General features: G+C 46.2%; 2 protein-coding genes across 6 annotated transcripts in view; one reads left to right on the top strand and one right to left on the bottom strand.

The window, feature by feature from the left end:
- The window catches only part of LOC123465559 (liprin-alpha-1-like), a gene marked incomplete in the record, with an annotated part of 992,590 nt that overhangs the window by 51,139 nt on the left and 921,043 nt on the right, over nucleotides 1-20,408 (bottom strand).
- LOC123465560 (liprin-alpha-1-like) lies at nucleotides 4,278-19,443 on the top strand. Of its 5 annotated transcripts, none has more exons than XM_045164822.1 (7): nucleotides 4,278-5,013; nucleotides 5,645-5,721; nucleotides 16,121-16,223; nucleotides 16,695-16,948; nucleotides 18,047-18,148; nucleotides 18,371-18,575; nucleotides 19,213-19,443. In XM_045164822.1, exons 5-7 carry the CDS (start codon nucleotides 18,114-18,116, stop codon nucleotides 19,315-19,317), a joined length of 345 nt encoding a protein of 114 aa, XP_045020757.1. In that variant the 5' UTR covers nucleotides 4,278-5,013; nucleotides 5,645-5,721; nucleotides 16,121-16,223; nucleotides 16,695-16,948; nucleotides 18,047-18,113; the 3' UTR covers nucleotides 19,318-19,443. The 5 variants fall into 5 exon arrangements, with proteins under 5 accessions (XP_045020757.1, XP_045020756.1, XP_045020761.1 ...); XM_045164821.1 differs by having other exon boundaries at nucleotides 18,050-18,148; XM_045164826.1 differs by having other exon boundaries at nucleotides 4,278-4,850; nucleotides 18,050-18,148.

Raw genomic sequence — 20,408 nt, forward strand, 5'->3', positions numbered from 1 at the left:
CTGGGAAACTGGACAACTACATGTAAAAGAATGAAATTAGAACGCTTCTTCATACTATACACAAAAATAATTCACAATGGGTTAAAGACCAAAAGTAAGGCCAGAAACTATAAAATTCTTAGAGGAAAACATAGGCAGAACACTCTTTGCCATTTATCACAGCAAGACCTCCGAGAATGACTGAAATAAAAATAAAAATAAATGGCATCTAGAGAAACTTCAAAGTATATAAGCAGCAAAGAAAACTATAAACAAGATGAAAGGACAACCCTCAGAATAGGAGAAAGTAATTGTAAATGAAGCAATTGACAAAGGATTATCTACAAAGTACACAAGTAGATCATCGAGCCTAATATCAGATAAAAAGCAACCAACTGAAAAGTGACCAGAAGACATGAACAAATTTATCCAAAGACGACATTAAGAAGGCCACCAAACACATGCGAAGATGCTCCACATCACTCATTACTAATGAAACGCTAATCAAAACTACATGAGGTATCACCTCACACCAGTCAGAATGGCCATCATCAACAATTCTACAAATAATAAATGCTGGACAGGACATGGAAGAAAGGGAACCCTCTTGCACTGTTGGTAGACATGTAAATGGATACAGCCACTATGGAGAGGGAATGTAGGTTTCTTTAAAAAGTAGGAATAAAGCTACCATATGATGCAACAATCCCCTACTGGCCATATAGCCGGAGAAAACCATACCTCTAAAAAGACACATGTACCCCAATGTCCACTGCAGCACTATTTAAAATAGCCAGGGCATGGAAGCAACCTAATATCTATCAAGAGAACAATGTATAAAGAAGTCGTGGAACATATACACAATGGAATATTACTCAGCCACGAAAAGGAACAATACGAGTCAGTTTAACTGAGGTAGATGAACCTAGAAACTGTGATACAGAGTGAAGTAAGTCAGAAAGAGAAAAACAAATATAGTATACGAATGCATACACATGGAATCTTGTAAAATGGTACTGGTGAATATTTGAAGGGCAGAAATAGATACACAGATGTAGAGGAAGGACTTGTGAACTCAGCTGGAGAAGGAGAGGGTGGGATGAATTGAGAGAGTAGCACTGAAACATCACCTACTACCATATGTAAAATAGCTAGCTAGTGGGAAGTTGCTATATAACATGGGGAGCCCAGCATTGTCCTCTGTGACGACCTAGAGGGTGGGATGGCGGGAAGTGGGAGGCAGGCTCACCAAAGAGTGGATAATATACTTATGGCCTATTCGTGTTGTTGTATGAGGAAAACAAACCAAACAATGTAAAGCAGTTATCCTTCAATTAAAAATTAATAAATACAATCTGAAAACTATCATTCAACACTTTTGTACTGTCGTCTAAAGCTATATGGGATCATCGTCTATTCCTAGCTATTTTTCCACTATAAGTGCTTATAAATGTCATTAAAGGTTTTGAAAATATGATTTTAATAGCTACACAGTATTGCTTAATATCTCACACATAAATAAACATTTCAGTCTCAACATAGAAACATAATACCAAAAAAGGTTTCCATTTTAAACTAAAGCTTGCATTTTAATTCAGTTCAGTGAGAATTCCTCTGAAGGCCTAAAATTCTTATGAAAAGTACATTATGTGGAGTCCTTCTTGCTTTCATCTGTTATGCCGTATCCTCATTTACTTCTAAGGACTCTTGGACTTTTGACATTTTTGCCTGAGGCTGTAATTTTTGACTGAGATAAAATCTTAAATTTAGATATTAAGAATGTCAAGAAGCACTCTTGTAAGTGTGAGTCACTCAGTCATGTCCAGTTATTCGTGACCCATGGACTGTAGCCCACCAGGTCCTCTGTCCACAGAATTTTCCAGGCAAGAATATTGGAGTGTGTAGCCATTCCTTTCTCAAGGGGCTCTTCCTGACCCAGGGGTCAAACCCTGGTCTCCCGCATTGCAGGCAGATTCTTTACCATATGAACCACCAGAGAACCCTGACCCGGGTGTACACGGATGTAAAAATCCTCAAAAGAATATTAGCAAACCAAATTGAAGACACATTAAAAAGAATCATACACTATGATCAAATGGAATTTATTCTGTGCCTGCAAGCTTGATTTAGTATTTGCACATCAATCACTGTGATACACAATATGAGCAAAATTAAGAATGAAATCATGTGATCTTCTCAATAATTGCAGAAAAAGCTTTCAACAAAGTGTAACATCAATTTTGGTACAATCTCTCAATACAGTGGTTAAACATGGAACATCCTAAAGGGTATATAAGACAAGCCCACAGCTAACATCCAAGTCAGTGGTAAAGAGGTGAAAGATTTTCCTAAAAGATCAGGAATAGTACAAGGATGCCCACTCTCACCAATCTTGTTCAACATAGTAGTGGAAGTGTCCTACCCAGAATAACTAGGCAAGAAAAGGAAATAAAAGCATCCCCATTGGAACAAATGAAGTTACACTGCCACTATTCGATTATGACAGAATTTATATGAAACCATAAAAACTCCACCAAGTAACAAGTATTAAAACTAATAAACTCAGCAATGTAGCAGGATATGAGCCATCAGAGAGAGAACAGAACAGTACCATATACAAATGCATCAAAAAAAAAAAAAACATGAAATAAATTTTACCGACGAGCAGAAACACCTGTACAGTCACAGGCTCCAAGACATAGAGTCTGGATTCAAATCCCACCTTACACTGACCTGCAGAGTGACCCAGGGCAAATCACACAATGATCTGAGGCTCAACATATTCAACTGTAAAATGGACACAAACCCAGTATCTCCTCCCAGGGCTGTGAAACTCCAAGGAAATGCTTATTTAGGCCCGGGCATTGGAGTGTCTCCGGGAGCCTCTCCTTGTATGAAACTCCTCTAGAACTGGGCTCTTCTGATCCTGTGGGTGAGGGTCAAGTGTAGAGCCTGGGAGCCAAATGGGACTGGACAATGACGAGGACAAAAAAATATACTAGTTCTGTGTCAGGGAGGGAAGTCACCTCCTTTCCAGATCTCAGAGTGGGGCCTGCACCGAAGGCCCGGGGGATGTACAATCAGATGTGAACCCCGAACCGCCCCCCCCACCCCCAGCAGGGATGGAGCCTTCCTGGCAAGAACCTTCTGTCTGGTCCGGGCTTCAGTGTGATGTGGTGCTGCTCCCTGAGTTCTCCAGGTCTCCACCAGGCAAAGAGCTCTTGGGACTTGGAGGTCTATTAAACCACAGGTGCCTGAGAGTCAGAATGACACAAGGGCTAACAACATTGAAAATTAGCTATATTTAAAAAATGACAGAAGTACAGACAGGGCAGGGTATGAGAAGCAGAAGGATTGACTACCTCGCAAGCCTTTAGCAGAAATATCTCCACACCAGCTCAGCAGAGCCCACAGGAGGAAAATATAATGGAAAAGCAGGCTATGGGTATATCTCTACACTGCTGGACCCAGGGACCCAAGTCCCAATCCACCAATATTATTTTGCATATCCAGACAGCAAGAGGGAGAAACACAGACCTTGCCTTAGGAAGTCTCAGCCAGACTTAATATTGGGGTTGCTGAGCATGGTTACATGGTCACTAGGGTCACTCAGTCCCTCCTCTGTGCTCACATCCTCTGTCCTCACAGAAACATACATGGTTCACTACAGAGAACCCTCTGAGGGTACTTGTGTATACTAGAAACAGGCAATGGTGAAGTGTGAAGAGAAGACACAGAAACGGAAACATGCTTCTGGGGTGCTGTACAAATTTCCAAAGATCTGAAGTTCTTGATACTTGGCATTTTTAAAAGAAGCTTCTTAATGTGTAAACGCAGAAAGGATATTTCCAGGAGAAAGGACAAAGGAATCGTCCCATTGGGACAATTTGGTGTCCATGTGGGAAAGTTAGTTGGATCCCTACCTCAAAAGACAGCACCAAATCAATTAGACACATAGTAAAAACCAACAATTGAAGGAAAAACTTGACAAAATTTCGAACCATTTTTGATGAGGGAATATCTTTTCTTTAAATTGAGGTATTGTTGATTTACAATTTGTTTAAGGTTTACAGCAAAGTGATTCAGTGATTCAGCCTCTCAGGTACTTCCTTGGACAAAATTCATTCCCTTTGGGAGGCCCCTAGGCCATGCCCTCTACTCAGAACAGCTAAGAATCCTGAATAGGCAAAGCAGCATGTCGTGGTGCTCAGTGAGGGTTTTTAGACTGAATAAACTATTCTAACACGATACAAGGAACAAGCCCAGAGTTTAAGAGAGGATCTCCAAACCTACCTTCCAAAAGGAGGTCTTGCTCCCTTGAATGTCAGTGCGTGAAACAGCGCTTGGGAAGGGAAAAGGTGTGTCATGAATATTTGGTCTGCAGAGGAGACAAAGTGGTGTGTAGAGATGATGTGCAGGCATGTCCCAGGACACTGAACACACGGACAGAGTGACCGGACTCTCAGCCCTGCTCTGGGGGCATTGCACTCTCTCCATCCCTGACAGAGCGTGAGCAGCTCACACGTGTCTTGGCGAGTATGGTCACATGACCTGGACCTGGCCAATCAGTGTGCTCCATCCCTGGGCACCATGATTGGCACTGACCAATCGGGACCCAGGACCAGGCCTCAAGCTGGATTCAAAGGAAGAGGAGGGCTGGCTCTGCCGGAAGGGGTGGGGGCCTGTGAGGTCAGGCTGCAGCAGTGGGAGGGGGTGTGAGTTCACCTGGGGCAGTTGGTGACCTTCTTGCGCCCGTTAGGGCAGAGCCGCTGGCCTGAGAAGGAGGGCGCTGCTGAGCCCAGGGGTTGAGAGCGCCGGTTCCTGCTGTGGTCCCTGGGCTCCACCTGAGACCGGAGGGAAGCCGCCTGCCCGTGAGTCCTCTCCTGCTTGACTGTCAGCTTGTTTGGACTACGCTGGGTTTTCTGTCCAGCTGGCTACGTGAAGACCCTGGAAATGCACCTGTGTGGGTTTTGGCTGGCTTCAGGGAAGAAATGCCAGATGACACTGGGAGACTCCAGTTTAATCCGGATTCAGGTCATATCTCTTGAAAGTGAAGTGAAAGTCCCTCAGTCGTGCCCACCTCTTGGCGACCCTGTGGGCTATACAGTCCATGGAATTCTGCAGGCCAGAATACTGGAGTGGGTAGCCTTTCCCTTCTCCAGGGGATCTTCCCAGTCCAGGGATTGAACCCAGGTTTCCCGCATTGCAGGCAGATTCTTTACTAGCTGAGCCACAAGAGAAGCCCGAGAATACTGCAGTGGGTAGTCTGTCCCTTGTGTAGCGGATCAGCATTCCCGACCCAGGAATCAAACCGGGGTCTCATGCATGGCAGGAGAATCCTTTACCAGCTGAGCTATCAGGGAAGCCCAGTATCTCTTAAGGCCAGCTATTCATTGTAGTATCAACCATATTAGTCTTCATGGGATTAAGGTAGCAACCTGCTAAGGTAGCAATCGATGTCCTTTTTCTAGAGGACAAAACTGGGGCTCAGAGAAGGGGGTAACACAGCTAGAGCAAGGAAGTGTGTACCTAGACAAAACCCCCCGATCCTGCTGTTAGAACTCAGGGAAGCCATACGGTGTGGCTTGTCCATGTGACGGGGGCTAAGACACCCAGCCCACACCGGATACTGTGGGGACCTGACTTGGTAACTGCCTTCTCGCAGCTCTGAGACTCAAAAAAGCGATTTTCACTGGAGAGAGGAAGGATACGTCCCTCCATCCAACCCACCACATCCTCCAGGTACTCCCACACCCTGCCCCCTTTCTCTTTCTTTGTGAGGGAATAAGTGTCACGCTCATGTGACCACATTGGCTGTCCACTGTTCACGAGCTACCACCTGGAGCTGCTACCAGAGAGGCCAAGAGCCTTTGCCCCCGAGTACCCCTCTTTCCTTTGCACCGTGGGGGCCCTTCTCGACACCTGCACACCAGAGGCCGTTTCTGAGGCATGCAGGGACCCTCCTTCAGTTTGCAACAGATTGCATCCATCACTGTCCTTTCAATGCTTCCCTTGACACTCAGCTCCTGAGCTCCTTTGTCTGCATTGCGACCCACCTGGCTGCCACGGGAGGGACAGAGCTGACCATGAATCCAAAGCTCAGATCTGACAGGCAGGAATCTGTGTATAAAGGGCCTGATTAATCATGCCGTAGAGGCTGTAGTGGGCTCCAAGGATCCGTAAGTAGGACTTGGGCCAAAGTGATTCCACAGCTGTTTTAATGCCTGGGGAGGGTCTGGCTATAGTGGGGGTGGGGTGAGTCTCCTGAGGTTCTGAAGGCCCACTGTGTGCAGATTCATGGCACATAGAGAAGAGAAGGCGGAGTCCTTCCCTGGAGGTGGTCCAAGCTCATGGATGAGCCAGACAGGCAGGCAGGGCACGAAAGCACCTGAGCTGCCATTATGAGTGAATGGTGTGGGGGCAGAGGAAGAGAACCAGGTCTGCTCGCTTATTGGCGCCCAGGGCAGGTTGTCCCCAGACTAAACACTTACTATGGTGATGACCGTCACTGCTGTCTGCAAAGGGTTTACATTGGTGTGTGTCTTCATCGAGTGGTCAGGCCGTCTCTAAGCTACACTGGCCATGAGCATTGCCTCTCCTTGGAACTTGACATGATTCGTCTCTTCCTTATGGAACATTCATTTCTAAGAGGGTTTTTGGGCCACAAGGATGTTGGGTTTTTCTCTAGCTTTGTCTCATGAGGAACGCTTTTCCACTTGTTGATGTGGTTTGTTTTCCCAGCTCTCTTTCTTGCTTTATTTTGTCAATTTGTTTCTGCCAGAGGAAGAGCTCAGAATTTGCCTCTGGCTGATATGTGACACTTACAACAGCGACACCCACCTGGGTATTATGACCACATTTGCCGAAAGGGCTTTGTTTTGCAGAAGACATCTTGAAAGTACCTACACTGTCCTTTCAGATTCCCAAAGGCTATTTGAAATGAAAGAAAAACAAGAATTCTCAAGTTTAGTCTTACAATATGTGGGGAGTCAGAAAAATCCCCTGGAGAAGGGAAACACCACCCACTCCAGTATTCTGGCCTAGAGAATTCCATGGAGTGCCTACTCCGTGGGGTCACAAAGAATCAGACAAAATCTGATGACTAATCAACAACACCGAAGCTTCACCATTTGTCAGAGATAACAACAGTATTTACACGACCGTGTGCATGTTCAGTGGCTCATACGTGTCAAACTCTTTGCAGCCCTGTAGCCCCTAAGATCCTCTCTCTGTGGAATTTTTCAGGCAAGAATACTGAAATGGGTTGCCATTTCCTCCTCCAGGGGATCTTCCCAACCCAGGAATTGAACCCAGGTCTCCTGCATCTCCTACATTCGCTGTCGGGTTCTTTTCTGCTGAACCACCTGGGAAACAAGTCATTACATCACTGGGTTATCCTAAAGTACTTAACTTGGAGTCTGGCACTGGGGAAGTTCTCACTGGTGATGTGAATATTCAGTCATATATCATTATTGCTCATATGATAATGAAATGGCCATGCTCATAAAGGAGAAAGAAGAGCCTTTCCAAGTCCAATTAAATCCTTTGCCACACATATGTTTTTAAAAACTTCTTGACTTTGAAATGAACATCAAACATAAAGACATTGGTTGTGGCCTCCAGAAAAGATTGAGCTGTACCAATAAGTGACGAGGATTCTTCTCCCAGTTCCAAAATGCATGCGTTGTTTCCCGGGCACCACCGAGCACTTCTCCGGTGGGCTCAGAGAGGCTGAGTCACTCACCAGAGACAACACAGCAGCAGACCAGGACTCCGACCCAGGTCGCTGAAACCACGGCTCCCTCCTGTGCCCATCTGACCTGCCCCTTGAGGGCAGCAGGAGGATCTGGGCTCCCCTGGCCTGAGCCCCTGGGCCTGCCTCCCCTCGTCCGCGCTGGGATGTGTCCATTCCCAAATCATGCACTGTGTCCCCCAGCCCTGGGCCGTCATGTCAGGCTCCAGGCTCCCTGCAGGTGAGCCCCACGCCCACCAGCACACCTCCGAGCCCTGCCCATCTGGTCTCTGTGCCCGAGTGTCCTGATCCTAACTGTTTTCTTGAGGCAGCCCCAGGACTGGGCCCTGCTTCCTCGAAGCTCCCTTCACCAAGCCCAGTGAGGCTCTGCCCTGTGGCTTCATGACAAGTATGTTGGGCTGAGTGGTGGCTCCGAAAGCCATCCATCCTTCTGCAGCCTCCAGAGGTGGCCTTATTCCGATGAAAGGTCTCGGCAGATGGAAGTAAGTTCCTGACCCCTGCACCAGATCACCCGGGATGCATGTGGACCCTAAATCCAACGACAGGTGTCCTTGGAAGAAAAGAGGGGGTGATCTGAGGCACTGAGCCACCCAGGGGAGAAGGTTTGTGCAGATGGACGCAGAGGTCGGGGTGATGTGGCCAGAAGCCCAGGGAGGCCTGGCGTCCCCCAAGGACTGGACCAGGCCAGAGGGACCCTCCGCTGGAGCCTCTGGAGGGAGCTCAGCCCTGCCCACACCTTGATCACAGGTTTCTGACTCCAGAACTGGGGAGGGGGGGGAATGAATTTGTGTTAAAGCTGTCCAGTCTGTGGCCAGTGGCTGCAGCCACCCCTGGACACCGAGAGTGAACTTGCTGGCTCCAAGGTGAGAACAGTGGCAGGACCCACCCCCTACCCCCCAACCCCAACACACAATCTTGTCATGAGGTTAAATGAGTTCATACACACAGATGGCTGAATCAGGGACTGACACTTGGATCTCAGCCCGCTTCACTTCCTCCTCCTCGTCACCATCACCGTCATTGTGAGGGGCCCTCATCCACTCATTCAGTGGACATACAAGGGCCTGATGTGGGCAGCGAGGCCAGCGAGCTGGGAGGCTCCGCACAGGACTCACCCTGTCTGCTGGGGCCGCATGGACGAGGCTTGTGCAGTGACACGGAGGCCCCGGGAGAGGCTGGATCCTCCGGTCGTGGGAGGCATGAGCGCCTCAGCATCAGAGGTGGAGGGTTGAGCTGGGTTCATCCTGGGGGGGTGCAGCCCTTCACTCAAAGTGAGGGAAGAACCCCATGTGGCACCCAGTGTCCGGTAGCCTCCCCTTGCCATGGCAGGCTGCGGGCAGAGCCATGGATGACCAGGAGTCTGCATCTCACTAGGAGCTGAGGCTGGCACTGAGGGAATCCTCAGTGAGGATTTTTTTTAAAAAAACCATCCTAAGTGACTTCAGCTCCATTGCTTTTTGCCAAAAACCTGCAATGATCCCAAGAGCTTTGTACACTCCAAGGGTGGTGACTGGACGTGGAGCCCAGCACAGACCCAAGTCAGTCCTGCCCTGAGTCCCACGGGCCGGCCACACCCTCCCCCTTCCTTGGCCTGGCTTTCTTCTGCCAGGACCCCCAGAATGGTGGAAAGGCAAGTGTGGCCTCAAGCTGAGGGGCCCAGCCTGGGCTCCAAGCCCCTGGGGGTCCCCTTGGGACGTCTGGTGGACCTAGTTCCCCCTGCCGTGGGGCAGCTCTCTCTCGGGGACTGTCGTGTTTCTTTGCTTTCTGTTGTGATGGGGCACCCCAGTTATCTCGGGGCGATGGGAAGTCTGTTGGTGTTACATGCTCCTGCCTTAGATGGGGAAACGTTATTGCTGCATTGACACTGCTCACTCGATACTGGGAATCGGTTAAACACAAATGGCAAGGGGAACAGAGCAAAACAGAGAAAGAAAAATAGAGAGTTGCTGGGTTGCTTCAGGTCTCACCTGTGATTAAGAGTGTGTACAGCCTGCACGTGAACCTGGGTTCCCACACCTGCCAACTACCAGGTGCCAGGCCCTGATTTTAGACCCCCAGCTTCACTAAGGAGTCATTGACAGATACAGTTTATGTGTATTTAAAGTCTACATTGTGATGACTTGATGCCCACAGATGTCATGGAATGATTGCCTTACATACGCATCACCTCACACGGTTAACTCTGTGTGTGTGTGTCTTTATGTTGTTCTTATAATCCGTGAACACAATATAGATAGCTCTCCATTTTTTAAGATCTTCTTTAATTTATCTTAGAAGTTTATAGTTTGCTGTATGTCTTACACATGTTTAATTAGATATCTTGATATTTTCAGTGCCATTATAAATTCCTAATAGATACAGAATTTACTTTTCTATATTCACTTGGTAAATCCATATATTTCAAATCATTCTAATTGTATTTATTTATGTATACACAATTATGTCTGCAAATAAGTTCTTTTTTCCCCTTTGCAACTGTGATAACCCTTTCCTTTTTCTTGCCTTATTGTATGGACTAGGATCTCCAGTCCTGAGTACATTGGTGAACAGAAGTAGTGAGAATAAGTATCCTTGTCTCTTTCACATTATCAGAGGAAAAGCTTTCAGTATTTCACCATCACACATGATATTAGCTTTTCTGTAGACAGTTTAATCAAAATATGTAAATTCTTCTCTGTTAGTTTACTAAGAGTTTTTTCTTAGTCGTGCACTAAAATTATTACATTAAATTTTCTTGTTTATTTTCTGCAGATTTTGAAACAGGTAATTTTTCTTGTATGTGATTATTTTTCTTTTATGTGATTTAACTTTTAAAAAATTTTGTGATTCTAAAACGACCCCAACCTGATCTCAATGTATTCTCCTTCAGTTGGACTTTATTTCTTAGTGTTTTATTTAGGATTATTTCATCTATACTCAGAGTCTGTAATTTTACTTTCTTGTACTTCTTCCTGGTTGGATTTAGTATCAAGGTTATGCTAGTCTTATAAAACAAGGTTGGAGAGTGTTCCTTGTTTACTGCAAGAATTCCTGTGAGATGACTGTTTTCTTCCCTAGAATTTTGGAAGAATTGATTGGCAAAACCAGTTGGTTTTATTGTGGGGAGGCTTTTAATTTCAGATGTAATTTTTTTCATGCAAATAAAATTTTCTGATTTTGTATGTCTTCTTGGGTCTATTTCAGTAAAGCATTTCCCTCCTGCTAGGAAGTTATTGAGGCGAGCAGACTCTCCAGTTAGTAAGTGAACTGTGGTTCATAATATTTTTCTTATCTGCAAGATGTGTTGTCTCCCCTTTTAAAAACCCCTGATGCTGGTGATTTGAGCTTTGTCTCTTTCTCTTAATAAGTCTCTCTAGGGGTTTATCAGTTCTTTCAAAGAGCAAACTTTTGGCTTTGTTTTTAAAAAACTTCATATTTGCTTTCTGTTTCCTTGTTTTCTGCTCCCTTTTTTCCCCATCTATGTTGTGTTTCGTTTGCTATGTTTTTTCCCTGGTTTCTTGGGAGAGAGGCTTAATTGATTTTTAGCCTTCCTTCTTTTCCAGTGTATGTGTTTAAGGCTTTAAGTTACCCTCTAGACACAGTCGCTGTGTCCCACAGGTTTGAATAAGCCAGATTTTCATTATCTTTTATGGAAAAGTATTTTCTAATTTTCATTGTGTTTTTCAAAATCATTATCCATGAAATTCTTCAAGCAGTATGTCATTTAACTTCGCAATGTTTGGGGAGCTTTTTCCAGTGATCCTTTTTTGATTTCTAGCTTAATTCCATGAAGAGCCCCGTCATAGGCTTTTGGGGTTACTGTTATAAATCCCGTAGACTAGCTGATAAACAACAGAAAGTTGTTTCTTGTAGTCCTGAGGCTGGGGAGTCCCAAGATCACCAGCAGGTGCCACATCTGGTGAGGCCTGTTTCCTGGTTCCTAGACTGCCTCCTGCTTCTCCCTGTCCTCGCAGCACAGGAGCCCATTCCCTCCTGGCCTGACCCTTCCCAGAGTGCCTGCCTCCTCGGATCATCACCACGTGCTGGGTGAAGTTTGAGGGCCCAAAACCGTCAGCCCATTGCAATCCCTAAATATACTCTGCATTATTTCAGTCCTTTGAAATAATTCAAGCTTTCCTAATGGCTCAATACATATTCTTTCTGTTATATGTTCCTTGGGCTCTTGAATATGTATCAGTGGGAATGCAATGTTCCATGTGTATCAGTCAGATCAGGCTTGTCACTCATGTAATTCAGATTCTGGTAGCCACGTTGAATAAAAGCAGAAGTAGGTGAAATTACCTGTAATATATTTTATTTTAACACACCCCAAATATTATCATTTCCGTGTGTCATCAACATGATAAAACCTAATGAAATAGTTCAGGTTCTTTTTTTCACGCTAAGTCTTTAAAATCCAGTGTGTGTTTCATGCCTGCAGCGTATCTGATTGTAGAGCAGCCACATTTCAGGTACTTCATGGCTGCAGGTGACTACATACCAGGGGGCCCAGTTCCACGAGAGATGTGTCTTTAACGTCTCCCACTGGGATTATGAACTCGGCTGTTACTCCTTTTCTATTTCTGTTGGTTTTTATGTATTGATATTTTGAAGTTATGTTATTAGGTACATTCAAATTTAGAATCCTCATCTTCTTGCTAGACTGAACTTGTATCAGTATGAGATGCTTCTTTTTATCGCTAGAAATGCTTCTTTTTTAGAGACTATTTGACAGTGATATTGCCACATCGGTTTTCTGTCCTTGTTGGCCTGGGTATCTTTTAGGTTCACCTGTCTAAAAGATATTCCATCTTAACATGTAGCTCTGTGAATAGTGTGTAGTTTTCATTGGAATCAGTTTGACACTTTATCTTTTAATGAGAGTATTTGCTCTGTTTATAATGTTGATATTCAGTGTGTAGACACCATGTTGCTGTGTGTTTTCTGTTTGTCCCACCTAGTCTGTGTTCTTTGCTCTTGCCTTCTTTTAGAAGTTTGAAATGTTTCTCTAGTTCTGTGCTCCTCTGTCAGATTGTTGGGTGCACATTCAGAGACACAGCGTGTGTTTTACATTGAAGTCTAACTTAGTACTTTTACTGCCTCCCTGACACGACTGTTTCCTCCTTGTCACTGTTACACTTTGAACTGTTAGATATATATTTGGCGTTAACATCATTGTTTTGTAAAGTTAGTATTTACCCTCACAGTTACCTCATTGTTGGTCTCTACTTGTTTTTTATATTTCCATCAGAGACTACTTTTTTTTTTTCCCAAAGCACTGCCTTAATATTTTTTTAGTGCATGTGTGTGGGTGATGAGTTGTCTCATTTCCATTTGCCCTAAAAGTCTTTATTTTGCTTTCATTTTCAAAGAGTGTTTTTCTTGGGTATAGAATTCCAGGTTGGTGGTTATTTGTTTTTCAGCATTTTACAGATGCCAGTCCATTATTTTCTGACTTCCTTGTTCTTGGAAAGTCAGCTCTCAGTGTTGCTGTGCCATTAAAAGCCACACCATTTTTCCTCTGAGCGCTTGAACATGTTCTTCTAGCCTTAGGCACCCACAGAGCTGCTGAAACCAATGGGTGATTTTCATTTTTGAGTCAGTGGTCTGAGTCTTGAACCAAATCTTGCCACTGTCCCTGTCAGCCAGTTCAGTCGCTCAGTATCTGCCCCGTTGCGACCCCATGGACTGCAGCACACCAGGCTTCTCTGTCCATCACCAACTCCGGAGTTTGCTCAGGCTCATGACCATCAAGTCGGTGATGCCATCCAACCATCTCATCCTCTGTTGTCCCCTTCTCCTCCTGCCCTCAGCCTTCCCCAGCATCAGGTTCTTTTCCAATGAGTCAGTTCTTCGCATCAGGTGGCCAAAGTATTGGAGCTTCGGCATCAGTCTTTGCAGTGAATATTCAGGTCTGATTTGCTTTAGGAGTGACTTGTTGGCTCTCCTGGCAGTCCAAGGGGCTCTCAAGAGTCTTCTCCAACTCCCCAGTTCAGAAGCATTGATTCTTCGGCATTCAGCCTTCTTCATGGGGCAACTCTTACGTCCATACATGACTACTGGAAAAACCATAGCTTTGACTCAGTGAACCTTTGTCGGCAAAGTAATGTCTCTGCTTTTTAATATGCTGTCTAGGTTTGTCATAGGTTTCCTTCCAAGAAGCAAGCATCTCTTAATTTCACCATCTGCAGTAATTTTGGAGCCCAAGAAAATAAAGTCTGTCACTGTTTCCATTGTTTCTCCATTTATTTGCCATGAAGTGATGGGGCCGGATGCCATGATTTTCATTTTTTGAATGTTGAGTTTTATGCCAGCTTTTTCACTCTCCTCTTTCACTTTCATTAAGAGGCTCTTTAGTTTCAACCCCTGGAGGCATTTCTTATTCCCCTTTCTGTCTTTTCTCCACCATGAGAGTCCCCATTTATACTTTTTAACAACGTAGTTTAACAAGGGGCTCCTTCAATATATTCTATCCTTTTTTTCTCTCTCTCTTATATATATTTTTACCTGACCAATCCTTCAGTTCACTGATCCTCTCTTCAGCTACGTCCAATTTGATGTTAAGCCCAGAGACTGAGTTCTTAAATTCAGTCACTGTTATTGTAAAGTTCTAGAGTTGGTTTTGATTCTCAGAAATTTTTCCTTTTGTCAAGTATATTTTTGAACAGGTGACATTTGCATCTGATACCTCTAGCACACCTCTGATATGCTGATATACATCTGATACCTCTGGATCTGGTTCAGCTCTTTTTCTCTTGGTCCTGTTTGTTGTTACACCCTTTTTTGCTTCTTTGGTTGCATGTTGGACATTATGTTTGGAAAACCCTAGAGGTTCTGAGTGATGCTGCCTTCTCCAGAGTTTCCTCTGACACACACGTCCAGTGGGAACAGAGCTGTCTGTTCACTTAGGGCCTGAGGGACTTGAGGCTGGGGAGGGGGCGGTGTCCTTGTAAGCTCAGTCTCAGCAGCCTTCACCCACCTTCCACACCACCCCAGGGAGGAGCTTTCCAGCGTCTCGGTCTGGAAGCCTGGGCTGCCCCATAGGGCGCCCCCCTTCTCGGCAGGTCCTGAAGTGGGGGGCTGCCCCCATCCGCGAGGCTGTGTAACAGAAGGGCCCGCCTGTGGGCACTTTTTCAGTGTTGCAACCCCAAGGCAAAGACCAAGACCAGGAAGAACTTGGCCTCGGCCCAAGTCCTGGAAGCAGAGTGGCCTGAGGTGAGAGCAGCCGGGGGCTGGGCCCGTCAGATTGGGCCTCACCCAGCGAAGCGTTGGGGTTGTGTTTCATTTTGTTAGCATGGTTGTGGGCCCTGCCGGCCAGGGCGCTTTGGCCTTAGTGGGCAGGATCGACCCCAGCAGGATTACCTTGTAAGAGGTTGTGCAGGTGCCACGTGGAGGATGGGCGGGGGGCCCCACAAGAAGGGAAACACTGGCTGGAGGAGTCACTGGGGCACGTGGACTAAGCTATAAAGTCAGTCCTTGAAGCAGAAAGGCTAAGCCCCTTAACGTCTCCCTTCTTCCAAAGAAAGGATACACTGGCTGGAGGAGTCTCTGGGCATGAGGATCGAGCTAGAGAGTCAGTCCTTGAAGCAGAAAGGCTAAGCCTGTTAATGTCTCCCATCTTACAAAGCACAGACCAGTGTGTCCAGTATTTTAATGATGGGTACCTACTGCTTACATGTATGACATACACCCTCATAGCTACACATGTCTACTACATGCCTCTTACAAGTGCTGGGCACTGTTCTGGGTGCTGGACACTCAGTATGTAGTAGGGGATACGTAGCCCAGGATTTTTTTATTTCTGCAAAGAAAAATAGAACGAAAGATTCCATGTGGTTCAGTTTGAGAAAGTTCACCATGTGGAGGGCCCCATGTGCACGCAAATTGTGGTAAAATACATATAACATAAATTTAACATTTTAACCACTTGATTGAATGACTGGGTGGCTTCAGTGGAGTCAGGCTAACAGATGGCCCTGAGGTGCCATCCGCCTTTCTCCCAGAGGAACACTCCAAAGCTTGGTGGCCCTGTAGACCTTCCCTTTATTCTTCACTCTCCCCAGTGGCTCTAGGTCATTGGTCTGTGTGTCATTTAAGAATCTCTTTATCCACTTTGTTGTTAGGTTTATGTTTTGGAAAGCTTCTCAGACCTCCCTGGGTCTTGAGAAGGCAGGCTTGGATTCCAGGTTCTCCCTTGCCACGTGCCTGCCAGGTCGAGGTGGAGGCCGAAGGCTGGTCTGAGTTGTGGTGGTCTGTGTGGTCGTGGGGTCAGTGGACCGCCTCTTCTGTGGAGGGGCAAGGAGATCCTTTGTGTGGAGCCTGGAGAGACTTGACAGGGTCAGTCTTCACAGTCTCGCTCTCATTTTTAATTTATGTTTGCATTTAGTTTCTCATTTAACTGTTTTCTAGGAGTTTCCAACTGCTACTGAAGAACTAAAAATATGCAGGGAGCAGCTTCTTGAAAGATTAAGAAGAAATCACTGAGCTTAGAGTGGAAAGAAGCAATACCAGGGTCAGTAAGGGGATTCTCAAGTGTTGACATTTGCCCCACGGGGGGTCACCACTGGCCTCCGTTTTGGTGTCTTTAAACTCTGTCTGATTTTCAAGTCATTTTTCACACCTTCCCACTGAGCAGACCAGGGTGGATCAGTTCGGGATTCTCATACCTTGCTTCAAATTTATGATGAGAGCTAATGTAATTTTAGAACATTTGAGGGGGGAGTTCTCTTAACTTACATTTTTGTCCATGCTACACTTTGTGTGGGATCTTAGTTCCCTGATCAGGGATTAAAACCAATGACCCCTGCAGAAGTGTGGAGTCTTAACTACTGGGCCCCTGGGAAAGTCCACTCTAACTTTAGCTTGAACTGGCGGGATTCCGATGTGCCTTAGCATGCTTTCCGCTATAGGGTGAGTCTGAGAGGAGTTATTGGCCCTGAATCAAGCATGAGGTTGATGGTGCTCCTTTGGCCCTGCCCTGCAGCTGCTGCTGGAGCACCTGGAGTGCCTGGTTTCCTGGTATGTGCCGTCCCTCCAGATGACGGTGGGCAAGCAGCAGGCGCAGCTGCTGCTGGAGCTCCTGGAGTGCCTGGTTTCCTGGTATGTGCCGTCCCTCCAGATGACGGTGGGCATGCAGCAGGCGCAAGCAGCAGCAAGCTAGCCAGCATTACCAGCGACGTGGAGGTGCTCAGGGCACCGAAATTGCTGTTTGAGCACCACAAGACCCTGGACGAGAAGGTACCAGCCACCCAACCGTCCTGGATTTGTACACTTGCTGTCTTGTTAGGTGGATGATGCATGTATTTATGTAACTACTTGACTTTTGAGCTTCTTGAATTCTTGTATATATATTTTTTTCTGTAAGAAGTCAGAGTTTTATATAGTTAAAAAGCATTGCCTGTGTACATGCTCAGTCATGTCCAAATCTTTGTGACGCTGTGGACTGTAGCCCACCACGCTCCTCTCTTCATGGGGCTTCCCAGGCGTGAATACTGGAGTGGGTGTCCATCTTCCACTCCAGGCAATCTTCCCGACCCAGAGATCGAACCTGCCCTCTTGTATTGGCAAGCGGATTCTTTACCACTGAGCCACCTGGGAAACCCCCAGTTAAAAAGTATTCGTTGGCATGAATGTCTCAAGATTTATTATATTCTGTATATCAACTTGCAGTTAAAAACTGGGTAATAGAATTAATTTAGGATAACATTTTGTTCTCTCAAATTTAGAATTTAAAGCTGTTAACAAGCAGATTCTCTTGACGTTAAGATCAATGAGAGACATTAAAGGTATTCTGTGACAGTATCTATGTATTAGGGTGAGTATACACTAAGAAGTGTACTAACGTATATACACACATCAACACAAGGTGACTTGGCCCCTTTTATTTGAGTTGAGAGCGTGATTACAAGTAGCACTCGAAAGGTGTAGTTTGTTAGAAGAAGAATTAGGTGCCACACATAAAGAGGTAAGTTTGATCAGTCATTGTGTAATTTCCGTGAAGGGTTTGTCATTTGAATCCTTTGATTTTAAAAAAGAATGAAAGCTGTAGTGGTGGGCATCAGATGTTATTTATCGTTCTGATTGAGAACCTGCCCACCTGGGTTATTTTAATGACTAGTAAACTAGACTTGTGGCTCAGAGCTGCAGGATCTCTTAAGTACCCCCTTTGTCCAGCAGAAGACAAATTCTGACTCTAATCACCTGGTGGTATTCGGGATGGATAGCATCACCATGTATTTTCTTTATATGTTGCATTTTCAGTTTAGACTTGAATATTTCCAGGTGTTTTGCTGTCTTTACTTATTTCTTGACTCTAATTCAACTTTTTGGTTTTAGCAGATGATTCTTAAAGAGGAGAATAACCAGGAAAAGATACTAACGCACAGGGTGCTAGATGTAAATCATGAGCAAGAAAACATGCCAAGCGCCAATGGAAAGGCAAGTCCTTGGTCTCACCCTCTGTCTGGTTCTTGTCTTACCATCCAGTCTGTGTGGGGCTGTCGGGACCTCTCACCAACATACCATGTAGGTCTGAGTGGCTGTGAGGGTCTTGTGAGCTCCCAGAGCGCAGAAGGCAGTTTTGACCTCACCGATTGCCCGGAAGTGCTGTGGTCCCTCCCTCTCAAAACAAGGCTGTCTAAGGCTTCCTTTCCCCCTTAGAGACCCTCTAAGCCACGAGGAGGACCTGGCTAAGGTGATCAACCTCCAGGAAGTCATAGACAAGCAGGAGCAGAGCCAGATGGAGGAGCGCCTGGCAGCCCTCTTTGCCCATGTGACAGAGCTGAAGGAGGACCTGGACACGGCCAGGAAGGACCTCCTCAAGTCCGAGGACGTGAACAGGAAACTGCAGCAGGATGTTCACGAAGTAAGTGACGGCAGCTGTGTCTGTTGTCCTGAGGTGGACTGTGGGTCCCTTGTTCCCCGGTGATCTCAGCCTTGGCATGGCTGCGTGAGCAAGAGCAGAGCTCTGGCGAGACCGCAACTGGCTGCCTCCCCGCCTCTGCGTTGAGATCTCTGGGGTAGAAGAGGCCTGGTCCAGGCAGTCCGTTGGCAGTGAACCAACATTAGGGCAGCCCTAGCGCTGTGCTGCACCCTGGGTGTGGACTCCTCATTTCTACAAGTTCTAGGGTGCCCAGTGTGTTCCTTTTCTAAAAATTCATTCATCCATTCATTCATTTATTGGCGTATAGTTGCTTTACACTGCTGTGTCAATTTCTGCTGTACAGCAAAGTGAATCAGTCATCTATCTATCTATCTATCTATCTACGTATCTCCCTCTCTTTTAGATTTCCTGCCCATTTACTTCACCACAGAGCACTGAGTAGATTTCCCTGTGCTATGCACTAGGTCCTTACTCGTTGACTTTATGTGTAGTATCGGTGCTGTATATATGTCAACCTGAGTCTCCCGGTTCATCCTCCCCCACCCCCACCCCCACCCCTCTGCAACTCCCTGTCAAATGTGTTCCTGATGATGCTGAAATTTCCTTCTGATTCACTCAGGCGAGTCTGGTGACGTCTGTGGAGCCCGTTCTCTCGGAGAGATGGGAGCATGCTGTGTGGGCTCTGCTGAGGCAGCTTGCCTGGCCATCTTCTCGAGTTTTCTGAGGTTCCGCTCCTTGAAGGGATGTGTGACAGTGATACCGGCGGCCAGACAAGTCAAGTGGCATTTGCTCACCCTCAGATCCTCAGGCCCGAGCTGTGTGACCATGTGGAATCATGATGTTTCTGGCGGTCGTGTCTGCGGGTGTCATGATTTATGAGAAACTACCTAACGGTCACTGTGAAAACAGAAGAGTGCTGGGGGTTCAGGCCTCTTCCTGTGAGCCTCGCCTCTCCTCTGTGCACAGACAGACAGCGCCCACCCTGCCCACCCCTCCCCCGTGAGACCATCTCAGAGAGAACCCCTCCAACATGTGGTACAGCAAGTGTCCTTGTTTAGTAGCTTGGTGTGAGTAATTCTGTGTGAGAACTCAAAACAGAAATATTTGCACAGGTTTGTATAAGCTATTCACACTACTCTTTGGCAACAGGAGATTAGGTGGCAGAGTTTAATACATACAGAATTCTGGGAAAAGCGTTTTTAAGACCTTTCACTTTTAATGTTAGGACTTTGCCCACATTGGTTACTTAATGACCAGGGAGGGACCTGAAATGGATTTTGAACTGGCGCACAGGAGTTGTACCAGCAGCAAGTTCTGGTCCTGGTTTGAGCGTTTCATACATATGGTGTAACTCTGCTTTAGAAGAACTAGGCTTGAGAAATCTGCGCCCAGTTGTGTTACACTTTGATCTGCTTGCCTCATTCACAAGCCAGGTGATTCCTCCCACCGTAGTCAAGGACAAGTCATGTCTCAGTCTCCATTCACGTAAAAAAGACTACAGGTTATTAACCTTCTGCGACTCTTAAGAAATAGCACTGTCACAGTCTGTCAGGCCCCTCAAATGAATATGCTCAAATATCAACTGGTCGCCCCCCCCCCCCCCCCCAGCTCCAAACCTCTGCCTGTGCTTTTGAGTGTTGTCAATCCTGTGACTACCACTCCGTGGTACCATGTTTGACCCTAAGGAACAATGTTTGTCTCTTCTCTCTCGCTGGCCACGAAGCTACAGGCTCCTTGAGGTGCGACCATGAGCAACACCCAGTCATACTGTCCACACACCAGACAGGCCCTTGTCACACTCGACAGCGCTGAGGG

The sequence above is a fragment of the Bubalus bubalis genome, chromosome 1 (genome assembly GCF_019923935.1).
Source record: "Bubalus bubalis isolate 160015118507 breed Murrah chromosome 1, NDDB_SH_1, whole genome shotgun sequence".
Taxonomy (NCBI): domain Eukaryota; kingdom Metazoa; phylum Chordata; class Mammalia; order Artiodactyla; family Bovidae; genus Bubalus; species Bubalus bubalis.

What these genes read in the sequence shown, in the direction of transcription:
- LOC123465560 (XM_045164822.1), top strand. Translation starts at nt 18,114, where the DNA reads ATGAGCAAGAAAACATGCCAAGCGCCAATGGAAAG. An exon ending in TGCCAAGCGCCAATGGAAAG is followed by an intron (nt 18,149 to 18,370) that starts GCAAGTCCTTGG and finishes TTTCCCCCTTAG; the next exon opens with AGACCCTCTAAGCCACGAGG. An exon ending in TGCAGCAGGATGTTCACGAA is followed by an intron (nt 18,576 to 19,212) that starts GTAAGTGACGGC and finishes TGATTCACTCAG; the next exon opens with GCGAGTCTGGTGACGTCTGT.